At 44.0% G+C, this 17,424-nt stretch overlaps 2 protein-coding genes across 9 annotated transcripts in view; one reads left to right on the top strand and one right to left on the bottom strand.

Moving 5' to 3' along the window:
- Positions 1–8,416, top strand: part of CAPN3 (calpain 3) — a 55,028-nt gene extending 46,612 nt beyond the window's left edge. For 3 of the 7 annotated variants that reach the window (XM_068964924.1, XM_068964926.1, XM_068964922.1), the window contains 8 exons: positions 5,813–5,886; positions 6,254–6,311; positions 6,407–6,471; positions 6,941–7,009; positions 7,115–7,193; positions 7,408–7,524; positions 7,839–7,897; positions 8,231–8,416. In XM_068964924.1, the coding sequence (XP_068821025.1) occupies positions 5,813–5,886; positions 6,254–6,311; positions 6,407–6,471; positions 6,941–7,009; positions 7,115–7,193; positions 7,408–7,524; positions 7,839–7,897; positions 8,231–8,257 (548 nt within the window). In that variant the 3' untranslated portion in view covers positions 8,258–8,416. Of the gene's footprint in view, positions 1–1,516; positions 1,535–4,726; positions 4,841–5,808; positions 5,887–6,253; positions 6,312–6,406; positions 6,472–6,940; positions 7,010–7,114; positions 7,194–7,407; positions 7,525–7,838; positions 7,898–8,230 lie in introns of all 7 variants that reach the window. The other 4 variants (XM_068964923.1, XM_068964925.1, XM_068964921.1 and 1 more) reach the window with 3 other exon arrangements.
- Positions 8,417–13,199: 4,783 nt separating this feature from the next.
- ZNF106 (zinc finger protein 106) overlaps positions 13,200–17,424 on the bottom strand; it is a 55,173-nt gene continuing 50,948 nt past the window's right edge. For both annotated transcript variants that reach the window (XM_068964638.1, XM_068964640.1), the window contains 5 exons: positions 17,072–17,191; positions 16,489–16,560; positions 15,619–15,690; positions 13,696–13,842; positions 13,200–13,256 (listed from right to left, as the gene is read on the bottom strand). In XM_068964638.1, coding sequence (XP_068820739.1) covers positions 13,200–13,256; positions 13,696–13,842; positions 15,619–15,690; positions 16,489–16,560; positions 17,072–17,191 — 468 coding nt within the window. The remainder of the gene's footprint in view (positions 13,257–13,695; positions 13,843–15,618; positions 15,691–16,488; positions 16,561–17,071; positions 17,192–17,424) is intronic.

Here is a 17,424-nt window from a genome sequence, read left to right as displayed (position 1 = left end):
GCAAGGCTGGAACTCACAACCAGATTCTCTGAGTGGAGTCAGGTTCTCTCCCCCACCCCATGCTGAGGCCTGTCCCTGGGGGTGGGAGGCCCAGGGTTAGAAGCACAGAGCTGGTGTCTGCTGGAGTCTCCATGTAGAGGAGTTTTATGACTGCCTTGGACTTTGGGTTTTGGTGAATAAATAGTCCCTTGTGCTCTGTGGGTGTGTCCTGGGCCAATAAGAGGACAGCATAAATACCCCCACTGAATTGTCTTCTGGGTAGTGATGCTCATGGTTCTAATCCCGACCCTGTGCTAGTGGCAGGTCCCCAAGGGCCTTTTGAATTATCACAGATGTTGGTTTTAGTATTAAGTGCTGCTGCTGCCGCTGCTAAGTCACTTTGGTCGTGTCCAACTCTGTGTGACCCCATAGATGGCAGCCCACCAGGCTCCCCTGTCCCTGGGATTCTCCAGGCAAGAACACTGGAGTGGGTTGCCATTTCCTTCCCCAATGCATGAAAGTGAAAAGTGAAAGTGAAGTCGCTCAATCGTATCCAACTCTTAGCGACCCCATGGACTGCAACCTACCAGGCTCCTCCATCCATGGGATTTTCCAGGCAAGAGTACTGGAGTGGGGTGCCATTGCCTTCTCCTAGTATTAAGTGCATTTGGTGCTATTCTTATCTTTTGGATGTCGGTAATCAATGTAGCGTATTTATCAGGTGCAGCAAACTCAAAAGCTTACCTGAATTCGTATGTCACCTAACGGAGCAGAGCAGGCACGTGTGAGGGTTTTGGTGTCCCTGTGCGGGTACAGTTGCCTGTGGTCCTCTTGGCTTCAGACAGCTGGAGTGATGGTGACTGTGGCAATCCGGGAATGCAGAGCTGCTGCTTTCAGCTCCTCAGATTGCTGTCACAGGGGGTCACAGATCCGTGCAGGCTGCCGGTGAAAGTGAAAGTGTTAGTCACTCAGTCGTGTCTGACTGTGTGCAACTCCATAGACTGTAGGCTCCTCTGTCCATGGAATTCTCTAGGCAAGAATACTGGAGTGAGTCACCATTTCCTTCCCCAGGGGATCTTCCCGATCCAGGGATCAAACCTGGGTATCCTGCATCGCAGGTGGACTCTATCGTCTGAGCCGCCAGAGAAGCCCTGACCTTCTAATTTTAACGAAAAACCAAAAACTATAAATCAAATAAAATTCATTTTCAGGCCAGTTTAGGTGAGCCAACTTTTGGGGTGATTTAGTAACCAACTTCATTAAAAAATACAAAACATCTGCCAGAAGCTCCCCTTCCTTGGCCACGACCAATGGCAGAATGGACTATAAAAGCAAAGCCTTATCAGCTGCCAGTGTCTGGGCCTGGAAAATTCTCTTCTCCCTATACCCTCCAGGCCCGTTTGGCTCCACATGACCCAGATTTCTGAACCTCACCCGACACTGAGGACCAGGTTCACAGGGAAGCCAAAAGCCACTGGGTTTTCTGGGAACTTGCTTTTCACTTATCTTGCATTTATTATTTTCTTTTCTTGTGCAGAAAAAGAAAAAACCCAAGGTGGGTGTAACAGGGTGAGTGGGCAGACAGCACGCAGTGTGAGTGTGTAAGAGTGAGCATGCGTGTACTGGACCTGTCTCCTCTTCCCAGCCCTCCACCTCCTTCCCTGAGCTCCTCTGGCAGCTAAGGGTACAGAGCATTGATAGCTTACACTTGCCGAGTGGAGGCTATGAGCCAGCCACTCTTGTAGGTGCTTTCCGTGGATTCTCTCCATCCTCACAATAACTCTATGAGATTGGTACACACAGACCTCAGAGATATTATGTGTTCAGTTCCAGAACACTGCAAAAAAGCGAGTATCAGAATAAACCAAGTCACAGGAAGTTTTTGGTTTTCCAGTGCAAATGATAGTTATGTCTGCACTATACTGTAGTCTATTAAGTGTGCAATAGCATTAATACTAAAAAAAGTACGTACCTAATTAAAAAGACTTTATTGCTAAAAAATGCTGATCATCATCTGAGCCTTCAGCAAGTTGTAGTAGTAACATCAAAGAATACTGACTGCAGATCACCATAAGATAGTAATGAAAAAGTGTGAAATATTGTAAGAATTACCAAAATGTGACAGAGACACAAAGCACACAATGCTGTTCAGAAAATGGCACCGATTAGACTTAAGATGGAATTGCCACAAACCTTCAGTTTGTAAAAAATGCAGTATCTGTGAAGCATGATAAAGCAAGGGACGCCTGTACTATGATTACCTTCATTTTCAGAGGAAGGAAAGGTACAGACAGATTGACCAACATGCCCAAGACCACACAGCCAGTGGCAGAGTCACCCTGGAACCAGGAGGTCTGGCTCCGCAGTCTGTGCTCTGAACCACCACACTGTACCGCCCGCTTAAAAGAGAAAGGGAGGATGGCCAACCAGTGAAAATGGGCCTGACATGGGGGTCCTGCAAAAACCCCCAGGAGAACCTCTTCTTTCTCAGAAGTGGGTGTGACTAAGCTAAGCTCAGACTTGATTCTTGCAGGAATGGCAACGGGCCCTGGTCCTCAGGAAGCAATGACAGAGTTGTGTGAGGATTTCCATGGCAGGGGGGAGGGCCTTGTCTTCCGACACCAGTGTCTGCTCTGCAGGCAGGACAGCTCCTTCTTCCTCCTGTTTTCCCTGCCTGCTCCCCACTCCTTTTTCCTTAGCCTTCTGGGGAAGGGGGTGGCAAAGGACACCCAGAGGGGCTGTCACTGCCAGGGCTCTCATTCCAGGTGAAGCCGGTTGTCAACTCCCTCCTAGATAGTGACCTCTCTCTCTGATGGACTCTGCTTGCTGTGCATGTCCAGACAGGAAAGGGGAGAGGGGAAGAGAAGCTTCACATGCATGGCCCCAGAGGAGCTGCTCAACTTGACTGATTTCAGGGGGAAAGATAAGGAGAGCTACCTGGGGAGCTTGCCCTCCTGGGTGTCCTGGTTAAGATCACTCTGCTGCAGGGACATCATCACTAAAGCTAACCATGCATGCTAAGAGCATCTCAGGGGCCTCAGAGGAAAGCTTTCATGTGTAATTTTGAGATTACAATCAACCTCATCCTTGCTCCTTTCACCTGATAACTTCCCCCGTGGTCTCCAGGGCAGTAATGCCTACAATAATGTTACCCCTTTTACAACTTTGGTTTGACCACCCAGAGTGCCATCCAGAAATGACTGACCTTTGGACATCCTCACACCAATGGAGCAATAGCCATAGGCCATCAGACAAGGTTTGGTGTTAGTGTTCATGACAGCATCTGGAAGGATCCATCATAGGGATCCTCCAAGCTAGTACAGACCAGAGCTGACATTCACCAAGCACCAACTGCATATTAAGGCAGGTAAAATATACATTGTGTTCAGTTACAACAGTGTCTACAAGGTAGGTGCTATCAGGATCCCTCTTTTATAGATGAGGATAAAGATTCAGAAGTCCTTGTCTGAGGACACACTGCTAATGAGTGGGGAAACTTGAACTGGAAGCCATATTTGCTCTGAACCCATGTTTCTTGCCCTCAGCTCTCTGGTGCCGGGCCTTTACACTCCATGGCCTGTGTGGCCCAGACCCACACTTGGGCCCCAAGTTGTGTGCCTGGTAGGGGCGCCCCATGGACACACTTCCCCCCTCAGACTGCTAGCCACACTTGCTCTGAGATTCCCTACAGGTATCAGTCACTTGAACAAGACCTCTTGCTTGGAAAGCAGAGCAAGCCAAGGTATTTGGGGCCTGCTGGGAGCCAAAGCTGGGGAAGCTCTCTCCATGGTCTGTCCATTCGTGCTGCCCTAGAGGAACAATATGGAAAGGCAAACGGGAACTCAAGAGCGCTCAGGAACTCTTATGCACTGAGAGACTGACTGTCCCCTTGTTCTCTGCACTGCTGACAGGGGCCTTGCCTTCCTCCTCCGGCTTTCTCTATGGGATGTATACCCCAGCCAGTGCCGCCACAGCATGGCAGCCGCTCTCCACCCTTTCACACTCTCCTCACTTGCATGAGCATGTCTGACAAATACCCCTTATATTTGGGCATCATCTTAAATGTTTTTCCAGTACATTTATACATTCAGTATCTTGTGTGATCCCCATAAGAGCCCCATGAAAAGGGCAAAGCAGGTTTTATCATCCCCATTAATGGATGAGTAAACTCAAGCCAGAGGATATTTTTCATATGTGAGGGGCATGGCTGGGACTCCAGTCAAGTATTCTGACTCCACTCAGTGAGCATATAGTCAGTTCTTTTCTCAATGTGTCCTCTGCCAAGTCCCAGAGGTTCCTTGGAGAAGCCTCAGTAGCTGCCATGGTGATGTGGGGGTGTCAAGGGAAAAGAGCTCTGCCCTCTTCATTAAGCAGAGAAGCTCTGTTTTTAGAGCTTCTGGGGAAATTTAATTTGAACAAGGTTTCCATTTGAAAAAAAAATCTACGAAATACTTGAAAATCACTGCACTATACCATGCTGCTTTTAGGATTCTTAGCATTTTCACATGTACTAACTACCATGTTTAATCCTTATAACTCTACAAGGAGATAAGACACTTAGGTCCAGAGAGATTGAGCATCTTTCCTCAAGTCACACAGCTTATTAGTGGCAGAGATGGAGCTTGAACAGAGGTTCAAGAAGTCCCAGCTACAAAGCTGCTCCAGGAGAGAGGTTGCTTCATGTGCCCACTCAGCCAGTAATCCTTGTTTCCTTCCTGCCCCCTCCCCACTCCCCTCTTCTCTCCAGCCCATCATCTTTGTTTCAGACAGAGCAAACAGCAACAAGGAGCTGGGTGTGGACCAGGAATCAGAGGAGGGCAAAGACAACACAAGCCCTGATAAGCAAGCAAAATCCCCACAGGTTTCTGAGCATGTGCATGAGTGGGGTGGCCTGCACACAACCGAGGCCTGTGCTCTTGGAGTGCATGGGGGTTGGAGGAGCCATAGGGGTGGGGTGTCCCTTTAACATCTAGAGGTTTAATTTTGTCCCACTGATATTTTCCCTCATCAAATTCAAAAATTTGGGGGTGCTGCTTGGATGAATGTCTTGGGATTGGCTGCCACACCAAGCTGGTCCTGGGAAGGACAGGCTGAGCTTCCCTGCTGGAGCCCATCCAGCCAGGATGATGAGAGAAGAGGGATGCAAAGCCTGTGACAGACACTGGGACAGAACAGCTCGTTTCCTGGTGTCATTAACAGCAGGGAAGATAAAGAACAGTAGTGGGAGCGGGGTGACAACAGAAGTGGAGCCCTCCAGAGCTCAAGGGACAGTGTTAGACTGGAGTGAGGACAGGGGGTCATATAAAGTATACAGGAGGCAAAGTATACTAACAGGCAAGATTCCAGATAAACCCATGGACATCTCTGTCCTGTGGTGCCCATGCAACGGCATGGGGAGGGGAGGAGGGTCCTCTGAGGAATTGGCCTTGATGACAGAAACAGCTGGAGGTATCAGATTGGTCTGGTCCGCTTCATTCTGCTGGGGCTGGTTTGGTTGGGATGGTCAGGCTGTAAAAGGAGGAGAGGGCTCTAACTGGTGCGGATGGGGGAAGAGGACCAAGGGGGCTGTCTACATGTCTATACAGCTGAAATACCTCCTCTGGCTAGGCTAGGGAGGTACAGAGTGAAGGGTTGTTGGGGCCCAGATGATTCTCACTCCAGATCAGTAGATTCAACCAAGAAAGAAGAGCGCTGACTCTGTACCCAGCTCCTGCTGCCACCTATGGCTGGTTAAGTCACCCTGGTTCCTTCAGCCCAGAAGGAACTTTCCTCTCGGGTTTGTCCATCTCCCTGGTCCCTGCCAACCAGTTTTCCTTTGTGCCTCCACAGCTAGAGCCCGGCAACACTGACCAGGAAAGTGAGGAACAGCGGCAATTCCGGAATATTTTCAGGCAGATAGCAGGCGAAGTGAGTACCTCCAACTCTGACTCACTCAGACACTCCTCTCCTTGATGAATTGCTCAATTTGCCAGTTATTTCATTATTGTTCAGTGGAGGTCATTTCGGTTTTTGGTGGAAACAGGGTATATGAGTGTAGCCCAGAAATCCACAAGTGAAGTCCTTTGAGTTCTAGACTGACACACCCACTGGGTGGGCCCACTGCTTTCTAGACAGCTGAAGGTAGTGTCTTCCTCAGAAAAGCCCCAGCTTCCCTGACAGAACAGCCCTGTCATGGATTATACAAGCATGGATGGCCAGGATTTGATTTGCAAAGCCTATGCTCCATCAGCTGCTGCACTCTTGAACCATGACTCTCTTCCCCTTTCCTCCTCAGGACATGGAGATCTGTGCAGATGAGCTCAAGAATGTCCTTAACAGAGTTGTGAACAAACGTGAGCAGCTTAATTCTGCAGGGGCAGGTGGGCAGTCGGGTAGTGTGTGTCCAGCTATCTGAAGGCAGCTCCTCACTCTTCTCCATACCTCTCAGATAAGGACCTGAAGACACAAGGCTTCACACTGGAGTCCTGCCGTAGCATGATCGCTCTCATGGACGTATCCTTCCTGCCACCCTTTCCCAGCCGTGTCAGCAGCCCCTATGTAGTCTCCTGGGACTAGGGCAACAATGAGGGGGACCCAGTCAAGCAGAGGGGCCCAAATTCATGCTCAAGGAAAGATTTAAGGAGGCCCTGTGCTAAACTTCCTGGCTGCTGGTCTTAAAGGAGCTGTTGGAGGAAGCACAGTTGGGAGAACACTGGCCCCTGCTCTCAACCTCAGGCCTGGGATTCTGAGGCCCTACCCTTTAGTGGTCTTTAGAAAAAGGTTCCCTGGGTTCTAGAGCAGGCACTGATTCTGACTAGGGAAGCATGGAGGGGGGTGTTAAACACTAGGTCAGGGCAAGGGTGGATATCCTGGGCAAAGCCCTTCTATAGAGGACCTCCCTGGCACAGCCCCCACAGAAGGTCTGCTCCCAAGCCAGGAGGATTTTGCTATGTGCCCTGTAGCCCTGACCTCCTTCCTCCAGACAGATGGCTCTGGGAGACTGAACCTGCAAGAGTTTCATCACCTCTGGAAGAAGATTAAGACGTGGCAGGTGGGAGGAGAGAACAAGGGTGGAAGTAAAGTGAAAGTGAAGTAAGGAAGGGACTAATTCAGAGGATGAGTGTGTGACCTCTGTCCTCAAATTTTCTATTGCCAGAAAATTTTCAAACACTACGACACAGACCAATCCGGCACCATAAATAGCTACGAGATGCGCAATGCAGTCAATGATGCAGGTATGGGGAAGAAATGGGGTGGCCAGGATGTGGATAGGAGGTAGGAGCGGGGATGAGAGGGGAGGACTGGGCCACTGGGGCCTACCAAAGGGATGAGAAAGGGCTTCTTGTTCTCCTCTTCTAGGCCACAGCATGACCAGGAGGTTCTAAGGAGAAAGCAAGCAGGCCTGAGGACTCAACCCTATCTCATCCTCTCCTGTGCTCTCCCCCACAGGCTTCCACCTCAACAACCAGCTCTACGATATCATTACCATGCGCTATGCAGACAAGTACATGAACATCGACTTCGACAGTTTCATCTGCTGCTTTGTCAGGCTGGAGGGCATGTTCAGTAAGTGGACAGCTACCCTTCTGCTCTCTTGTGCCCTTCCTGCTCCCTCTCCTGTAGTGGAGGGAATCTCCACTAACTGACCTTACTATATGACCCTGGACAAATCCCAATCTACTGTTCAGGCTGAACAAAGGTGAAGGCCCTCTTTAGGCTCAGAATGGGATGGCAAGGGGCAGTTATTGGTGATACTGTGGCCTATTTTGGTGCTGAAGGGCATCACCGGGTACATGGTCCTCTTAAGAAAAGGTGGAGTGGCAGGGGATTGGGGGAGAGCACCTGTAACTGGCCTCTGGTCTGTGCATTCTTCCGAGCAGGAGCTTTCAATGCATTTGACAAGGATGGGGACGGTATCATCAAACTCAACGTTCTCGAGGTAAAGCCTAACAGAAACAGTACACTCCCCCTGCACTTTAAAATTTGAGATGGAGGGATGGGATGGGATGGGAAAGGAACATAAAGGGAACCTCAGAGCTCAGCAGGATGTGGTCATGGGGAATGCATACTGGGGGAAGGCTCTAAGGAAGCCTGTTATGGCTTTATGCTGGAAAATCTGTACTTTCTAGGGGAGATCTGTGGGAAGGATGCTTCTCAGGAAATCTTCCCAGTGTCTGGCATGCTGGGACTGGCCTTTTCTTCTACCCTTTAGATCTCTAGGGCTTGGCTTTTTGTCTCACGTGCATTCTGATCTTGGGCCTTCCTCTTGCAGTGGCTGCAGCTTACCATGTATGCCTGAACCAAGCTGGCCACATCCAAGGCATGGAGGATCACTCAGGATTTCAATTTCACCCAACAGAGCTAAAGTCACTTACCTCAAAGGACACAGTTGCTGCACCCCCAGGAAGCCTCCAGGCACCTCATCAGTCTAGTTCCTCCTCTACTTACTTCCCGCCTAGCCTTAGGGCATCTGTCCATTTGTCAGGCCCAGCCTGACCCTTCAGTTAAGGAATGGGGAAGGGAGAGCTGTGTTGTCCCTGTGCCACACGGAGCCAGGTGCCTCTGTCTGCTTCGACTAGCCACACGCCAGTGAGAGCTTTGCTTGGAGTCTGATGGCCTCAGCTCTGAAGACAAGTACTCTCCTTAGATGCTCGCAGCTGTTTGCAGAAGCATTTGCCAATGGCAGTCAGTACTTCCTGGTGCTAGACCCCTCCCCCCCGCATCCACCCCCCTCCTCTTCATCTCTGTGTTCTCCCACCCATGGGACAGCAACCCAATGAGCACTTGGTTCTGCCTGATTGTTTCAGGACAGGGCTGCTCTGGAGTAAACTAGTTCAGTGAAAAGAGGTTTGGACATTTTGGGTTATCTGACTCATAAGTTAGGTTGCATTCTGAAAAAAGTTCATCTAAATAAAGGCATATGTTTTGCTGGTTTGATTGTGTTTTGTTTTCTCACACTGAGAGCTACAGCAAGACTGAGTAGCTCCAATCTCACCCATTGGGTATAGAGCTATAGTTTCAGAATACAGCAATGGAAAATACACACACACACACACACACACAAATCCCAAACCCCACTTTAATCATGCCTTTTTTGCTATTTCTTGAGCACAGGAATCATTCAAATACTTTCCAAGATACACCAGGAAAGGAAGGGGAATAGGTGTTGGTGTCTAGATCAAGACAAAATGGGTCACCTGTTAACTGGAGGGGCAAGTTAGCTGACTGTAATGACGCAGAGCTCCTCTACTAACACTGACCTACTGTATGACCTTGGACAAACCCTTAAATGAAGGTGTTTGCCGTGCTTATCTGGACCATGATCTATAACCATCTTGCATTTTCCACCCAGTTTCCTTCTTGATCTCTATATCAACATGGAAAAGGGTCGGCCGTGAATATGTAGATAAGGTAACAAAAATAAACAATTAGTAAAAGTACTTTATTTTCCTCTTATATTTGCTTTATATGTTGCTTTACAAAGTTAGGAAGTTCACAGCTTTATACCAAAATGTAAGAAGGCTAAGCTATTTGCTTATAAACATTTTGCAGTCAAATGTCATCTGATTTCAGTCTTCTAACCCATATTCAATTAAAAAAAAAAATCAAGACACCAAGGGCACTGGCACAGCTCAAGGGCATGTACTTCTCTGAAACAGGAGAAAAGATCCTCAACAGCCTTTCCTCCTTGCTTCCTTCTCCCCCAATTCAACTGGGCTACTACTGTGAATTCAGAGGAAATCTGGGAAATGTTAGTCATCATATGACCCAGCAAGGCCACATAGTTGGGGGTTGGAAGTGAGGTCTTATAAGTAGTAGGTTTGGTTTAACCAAGATTTCACATCCACTGATGTATGGAACTCAGTATAACCCAAACCACCTATACCACAGCTTGTTTCTGACCATCAGACAGCGTCTCTGAAATTCTCATGGATCCTGAGGATTTGCAGCTGGGATAAAATCACTGTTGTAACAATGTGGCAGGCTGTAACAATGTGGCAGGCATGGCCTTAACAGTTTTTAGGAGCTCTCCTTTAGGTAACAGTTACAAAATTTATAAGTCAGCCTATATAAACTGCAAACCAGAGGGGACGTGCTATTAAATCCCACTTCACAATATAGTTTAATCTCCCCTCAAATGGAACTCTTCCATAAAATATACCATTACCATTCCGCTAAGTGTTATACACCTACTCCCACCAAATCATCCACATTCCTAGTCACTAAAGTTGTCCACTGTATAATCTACCAAAAAGAGAAAAACAAAAAACCCTTTGTTAGGCAAATAATCACTTAAATAGCAATAATGTTGCCTACAAATTATAGGTAGTTCAGAAGCTAAACACTCAACTTCTGAGGCAGAAAAAAAAAATTCTCCACGAAAGCAAGAGTGTAGTAACAATGACGTTCTCTCAAATTCAAGTAACATCAGGTCAAGATAACCCTTTGTTTGCATTGTGTCTAACTGCTTTATACGGAGTAGAGTAGCATGCCAAAATTTTGAACCTGATTAAAAATTTCATGATAAAACTTGAAGTCACTGATATTTCATCAGAACCAACTGCCATTAAAACACTAGCATATATACACAAAAGGACTTATGCTATGGTTTTCTTGGCTTCTGCTGTCAGAAGTAAACACAAGTAATTAAAAATAACATTTGATTCCTTAGAAGAAATGAGTTGTGTTTTGTCACGTCACGTAACAATTTCCTTCCTCCACTAAGTGTGAAATATCAGAGCCAACACAAATCCCTGAACCACTGCCCTAATCTGAGAGGGAAGAGAAGGCTAGAATCAGCCAAGACATTATAGAAGACTTCAAAAAAAGACTTCTGCATAACTTTGAAGACACTTAAAAGTAGTAACACACAACCATAAGCAGCCAAGATGCTTATGGTGCCTTTATTTCTAAACAGATGGCTTCAACAGTGCATTTAGGGCAATACACTAACCTGGTGTTAAGTGAGTTTTACACATTCTTGAAACCAAGACATTATTGCTACGGCTTCAAAGAAAATTCCTGTGAAATGGGGAGAAGTATTATTAAGTATAGGTGCCCACACGCATACACACGTACAAGAAACATCCATAACTGCACAAATAAAGGCAGATAGACTGTGCATGATTCTATCAAAGTTAAGCTCAAATCAGTTTTTACTGATTCTATCAATCTGTTCATACCTACAACAGTTCCCCACGACTGCCCAACACCTCACATATCCCCTTCCTGCTGTACAAAGGCTCCACTACTCTCATCTTTTCAGACATGTCCCCAGGCAGAACAGAAGGGCACCTATGTAACAGAGCATGCAAGACTTTCTCAGCACACTGCTCAGCCAATGTGGGAATGTGGGTTCACTACAGTCCAAAGGAAAATGCCAGGTTTAGCAATAAATCTAAGTACTTTCCTAGGAATCACCATTCCCAAACCCACAGAACAGCTTGGGTTCTCTGGTCACATGTACAGGAAATGGGGTAAGAGAAGGGAATGCTTGTTCTCAGACAGAAACAGCACACATCAACTTTATACAACAAGATCTTCTCTGCTCTCTCAAATATCATGCAAATCTCAGTAATGTGGTCAACACAAGAGTCCTGCCTTCATAAGGACAGAAGTAAATAATTCATGGGGCCATTCATTATCTAGATGTATCTCCCAGCTTAGTTCTCATTTTTTTTTTTTTTGGATCCAGTAAGAACCACCACAGGCTTTCCTGGAAAAAAAGAACAGCTACTTAGTCTTACACTCAATTCCAGGGGTTTTGGATACCCTCATGAAACCTATCCCTGAACCCCAGGTGAAGTTCCCCTCCCCTAGAGTCTGAGTGAAGACATGGGAGAAGTGTGTACACTAAGGTGGGTGGAGATAAACCTGGCTGCTCTCCTCTAGTAAAGAGTGGGCATCACATCTGGAGCTCAGTATGTGGCACTCGGCTCCTCTCCTCCCTCTCTCTGTAGAATCTTTTAGAGTTTTGACGATCACAGAAACAAAAAGCTAAAGTAACACCTCTATGGCTTCACTGAAGAGTCCAGAGAGAATTTAAAAACAAAGCAGTGACAAGAAGGCTTTGTTCATTTGGCTGCTCTTGAAGGACAGGGAGGGTCTTTTCCCTTCACCCCACTCCACCCTTCCTTCTCAGCTTAGTGGGGGAGGTGAAGGCAATACACTGGTCTTTAAGAAGTTTGTTTGAGGCCTTAAATATTATATTCAGATGCTTTATCCTGATTCCCCCTATTTGTGTACTGCGGGTGGGTGAAAAGTACCTCATGAGCCCAGAGGAACTATATGATGGCTGCTGTCAGTCTAGGCACAACCAGAGAATGGGAGAGAGGTTGGCAATGAAGCAAACTAAAAGGTTTCAAACCTGCCCGCTTGGAGAGTCAGAACCTGGAAAGACAAAGGCACACCTCCAGTCTGAACAGCCTGCCAATACCTGCAGGCTAGGGGGTACCCAGGTCTAACAGTGGGATCTCCAAGTACCTTGAACCAAGTCCTTGAACCGAGGACTTTTATCAAAATCTGCAGAGGTTCAATAGGAATTATTGTCTGCAAGGATTTGTCATTATGTGATCTGTTGCCTGAGCTCCTAAAATATAATCAGCAGAGCAGCTACTCCAGCTGTTAAAAATCTACTGTGTGTCCCTTTAGTATTTAAAGCCAGCTCTGTCCATCTAAGACGAGAATATTGAAACACATTGTACATAATTGTTAAGAAAGGAAAATAGTTGCTTCCAATTAAAATATCCAGTGGTTAGAATTAACTGATTGCAATAATTGAGGAGAAATTAAGACTGATTCTAAAAACCTAACATTTGAACAAATTTGTACTTAAACACGTGACTATTGGTTTAAACCATCATAAGAACAGAAACTAAAAATCACAAACTGAAATCAATAAAATACATGTGTGATTTGCGTCAAACTGGGTAACCAATTAAGATCTGTGTCTTTAATAAACATCTGGAGAACGCCAGTAGCATTAATTACTATATGCCATGCTGTCCCAGAAGAGTATGGTTCCTTAAAAATCTGTTTAAATCTGACAAACCTCCAGCAAAAACTTAGAAGTGTAACCTGTCATCCCATAGAGCTGCCCAGACTTATGCTAGTAGTAAGCCTGGCTAGTAACCACTTTCTCCTTCCCTGATTCACTGGGGAAAGGAGGACATTGGACTGTGTAAGGGGCTGATGTGAGATTAGTTCAACTAAAGACTTCCCAACATGGGAGGCAAAAAACTTCATGAATCAATTTTGCTGTCATCCTCAGCATGGTGTTCAATGTGTCCTGCAGCATCCTAGAAATAAAGGGAAAAGGACCCATGAGAAAGAAGTTGGTAGTAGGTCAAAAGAAAGTCAAAGCCACGGAGAGCTTCCCAGGTCTAATCTGTGATCCATGAAAGGCAGTTAAGACCCATCACTCTTAATTCACATGGAACTGTGCACTTGAGTTCTTAACACAAGAATGCTATAATAAACCTCTAGGTTCAGTTACTGGATTGGAACAAGTGAAAACATTCTCTTTAGGCTCTTTCTCAAAAACTACCTAATTCTTCACTTGAAACCTCATTAAGCTATCTCTCAAATCTGTGAATAATATTAATAATAAAAAGAAAAATCCTTACACTCTCCCTGTTTACTGCAAGTCTGAACATTCTAGTAAGGCAAAAAAGGTTTACTGAACCCTGCTCTGAGCAGTCAATGACCCCGGGTTGACCTCAAATCCCACTGATATACCTGTTTGGATCCTTTCTTAGCAGTAAAAAAAGCATCACAGTTCTTCCAGCGACATTTCAGAGTTTGAAAGTTTGGATTTGTATGGTCAGTCAGCAAATGTTGTTTTAAATGATCTACAACACCAAATATCAGAGAGCAGCCATGCCACTGGAGAGAGAGAGAATTGAAAGAGTTAAGTTATAAAGAATACGGGAAACATGCAATGAGAACATTCTTCATTGTAGCCTATGAGTAAGCCCCTATTCTTTAATTTATTCTTGGCTGGCAAATTCAACAAAGCCAGAGGCAACCAAATTAATCATGAATTTATTCAGAAACTTTGAAAAGCCTGGGAAGTCTTTTGACAGTTCAGTATTCTGAAAAGGCAAAGCACTAATGTAGCCATTACGTCTTTAAATAATGAAGCTGTTAGCAAATACAGGCAAATTAAATAAAATTCAATTCAAACTATACTTATTCTTTTTTAAAAAAATTTATTTTTAATGGAAGGATAATTGCTTTACAATATTATGTTGGTTTCTGCCATACATCGATATCAATCAGCCATAGGTATACTCCTCCTGAACCTGCCTCCCACCTCCCACTCCATCCCACCCGTCTAGGTTGTTATAGAGCGTGGTAAACCATAATAATTCTTTATCTTGCCATCATAAAAAGAGTTTCCCAGTCCATTTATTTAAAAAGACAAAGAGCTTTCCTGTAATACTTGAGTAATTTTTAACAATTCTAAGAATTGTTGGCTTATAAACTTGAAAACACAAATGTATGATAAAGAAAACTACATTTGTGGTGGAAATACTGGCAGAAAACTGCCAAGGAAGTCTGTCTTTACTTGCAATTTTTATCACTTGAATCACAGTCTTGTGATCTTTTTTTTTTATTGTATTATAAATGTGGCTATATTTCAATTGTTAGTCAGAAGGCATAAAGACTCTTTCGTTTTGGCTTTCTTTCCTTATAGGCTTTTAAGAAATGATTCTAACATGTTCATTTCTAAAAAGTAATGAAATTTTGAATTTTCCCTCTGTAAACACTATTTCATACCCCTAGCTTTAATACCAGAAGGTATTTTCCTCATTTCTCTAGATAAGTCTATTTTGGATACTGCTTTGGATTAAGTATGTTTTGGATTAAAACATTAAGTATGTTTTGGATACGTTATACTAGATTTTGCCTGTCTTCACTGAGAACACTAAAAATTAAAGATAGTGATGTATAAAAAGCTGAAAAGAATTAGGCCAGAGACAAATCTAAACTCAAATTTTAAAATGTGAGCATCCAGTTCATCAATGCTGAAAAGGGGATTAGGGTTTAGGGGAAAAAAATTCAGTGCCAGCCACTTTTCTCTGGTCAGTACTATTAGAACTGATGAAATAAATTAAAGTTTATAAGAAACAGTGAGAAAGTTTTGAGGTTTAATCACCATCCTCCACTCTAAAATAAAAACCATGAAATTTAGACTACTGAACTGAGGTTTAGAACTTCAAGAGGGCAAATTTTTATTTGTCTATTTCTCAAAAACCAATGAACAAACCAAACTACTAATACATGTAAATGCCTGAGGAATGGGTAAAATGTTGTAGGCAGGTTATGAAAATAAGCACTTCCACTTTTCTTTCACACACTTCTGTACTATTGATGTTTTTGTAGGCATGTATTAATATAGTAATAAAGCAAAATAAAAAACACAAAGGAAATAACCTCTGAATGGACACTTAAACATAGTTCATATCTAACCTTAAGATTGAACTTTCACTATAGAATTATAGAAGCATTTTATGTACTTTAAAAAAAATAAGCTTATTTGTCCTATGGTGGAAGACTCAATATGAAAATGTTAAACCAATGATAATGAAGATCTATAAATTGGCCTGGGGTTGGGCAACATCTAAGTCTGGTGACAAGAACAGTTTCAGTCCTTACCCAGCAGCGGTAATTCTGCATCAGATTTAGCCTCACGGCCTGAATACTGCCATCATAACAGCCAGTATAAATCTAGAGAAAAATGTTCATCATTATCAGACTAAAACAACACACAATAAAACTACTATGAACATCCTCAAAATAAGAGTCAAAAGCTGGTAGCACTACAACAGGAAACTATAAACCTAAACCCAAACCAGCCCCAGAGTACCATAATAGGAAAGTATCTTATACATCTTCCAGTCTGGATATTTGGAAGCTATGCTCCTTAGAAAGCCATTCTTGGGACTGTCATTGAGAGCAGAGTGGTAGGGCTCAGAGGTACTGCTTATACTTTAACTGGTGTAGCCCTGGCTTCTGCTGGGCATTACATATCAGGCTTCTGAATTTCACTGGGACAAAGGCTCTACAGCTTAAAGTTAGAAAAATATCCATTCTGGTTCAACTCAAAATTTAAAAATAAAGTCAAAGATGAGTAGGGTTACATGAGCTAGCTTCTACTTTTAGGTCTGCTATGCCACAATGACCAAATCTCCTGACTCTATTCCAATGTATTGTCCAGATCATAATGTCTCTGAAAAAAACACCACTCACCTGTTTTTTTGGCAACACCTTAAATTTACCTTCTATTTAATGGTGGTATTATATTTTTTTATTGTAACTATTTTAGTTCTTAATAAAAATGGAATATTCAAGAGCACTACTGGGTTACTTCTCAATATTATAATACCAAGAGATAGAAAACATTCAATGATGAGGCATATCAAAAACATGTCATTTTTGGAAGTGACAGTAACATTACTAAGAGTCTGTAGAATTTTTAGTAGACACATTCAAAAGCGAACATGTGACATGGCAAATTAAACTCACCATACTTTTATGGATGGTCATACACATAATCATGTCTTTGTGTCCTCCATAAACCTGCAATCGATCATGCGACTTAAGTGGAGGCAGGGCGGGAGGGGAAAAAAGAAAGAGAATCAAGGTTATTTATACCTTGTGTTTAATAAGCATAGTCCCTGAAGGCTTTTGCAAGTTTAAAACTGTACCTCAGGTATCAAGCTGAAGCACCAGTCACTTGTTAACAGAAGCATAATAGAACAGCAATCTTTTTAATAAGTCCTCCTCCTCAAGGGAAGAGCTGGTAATTTTGGGGAAAAAATCCCCACCAATTTCTGTGTAGTGTCAAAGTCTCAAACCTGAAATTGTACACAGAGAACCACACAGATGTGACAGGCTACAGCTGCCCTCCAGAAACCATAAATTTGACACCTGTGAACCTGACCAGGTATCTCAGGGCAGTATTTCTGAAAGTGCTGTCCAAGGACCAAACTACTTCATAATTCTGAGTTCCACCCCAGCCTTTCCATATTAAAAAAAAAAAATACACCAAATCCAAACAGACCATCTCTCCAAATCATTCAAACAAAATAGTGAATCTAAATTCTACCTGTAACTCATAGACACGAACAAATTTATCCAAGCAAGCAGTCACCATCACTTTCCCTAGGATATTCACCACAGTCACTGCATGATTGTGACCTTTATAGATCCGGACAAGCTCACCAGTCTGCACCAGAAGAGAGACAAGAGTCACTAGACTGATTTCTAAGAGTCTTGACTTTTGAGATTTATAATTCTGTAATTCTAAAAGAGGTAATGATGAGACTACTTGTACATACATGTAGCTGTACTAATTTTAGACAGGTGAAGTATTCTCACAAGCATTTGTTACTTATATAAAATATATGCACTGTACCCTGATGGAGAGAACCCAGTGTTACAGAGAGAGAAGGGTCACAG

Source organism: Capricornis sumatraensis, chromosome 2 (genome assembly GCF_032405125.1).
Source record: "Capricornis sumatraensis isolate serow.1 chromosome 2, serow.2, whole genome shotgun sequence".
Lineage (NCBI taxonomy): Eukaryota > Metazoa > Chordata > Mammalia > Artiodactyla > Bovidae > Capricornis > Capricornis sumatraensis.
The sequence above is the reverse complement of the archived record's forward strand: the minus strand, read 5'-3'. Positions and strand labels throughout refer to the sequence as shown.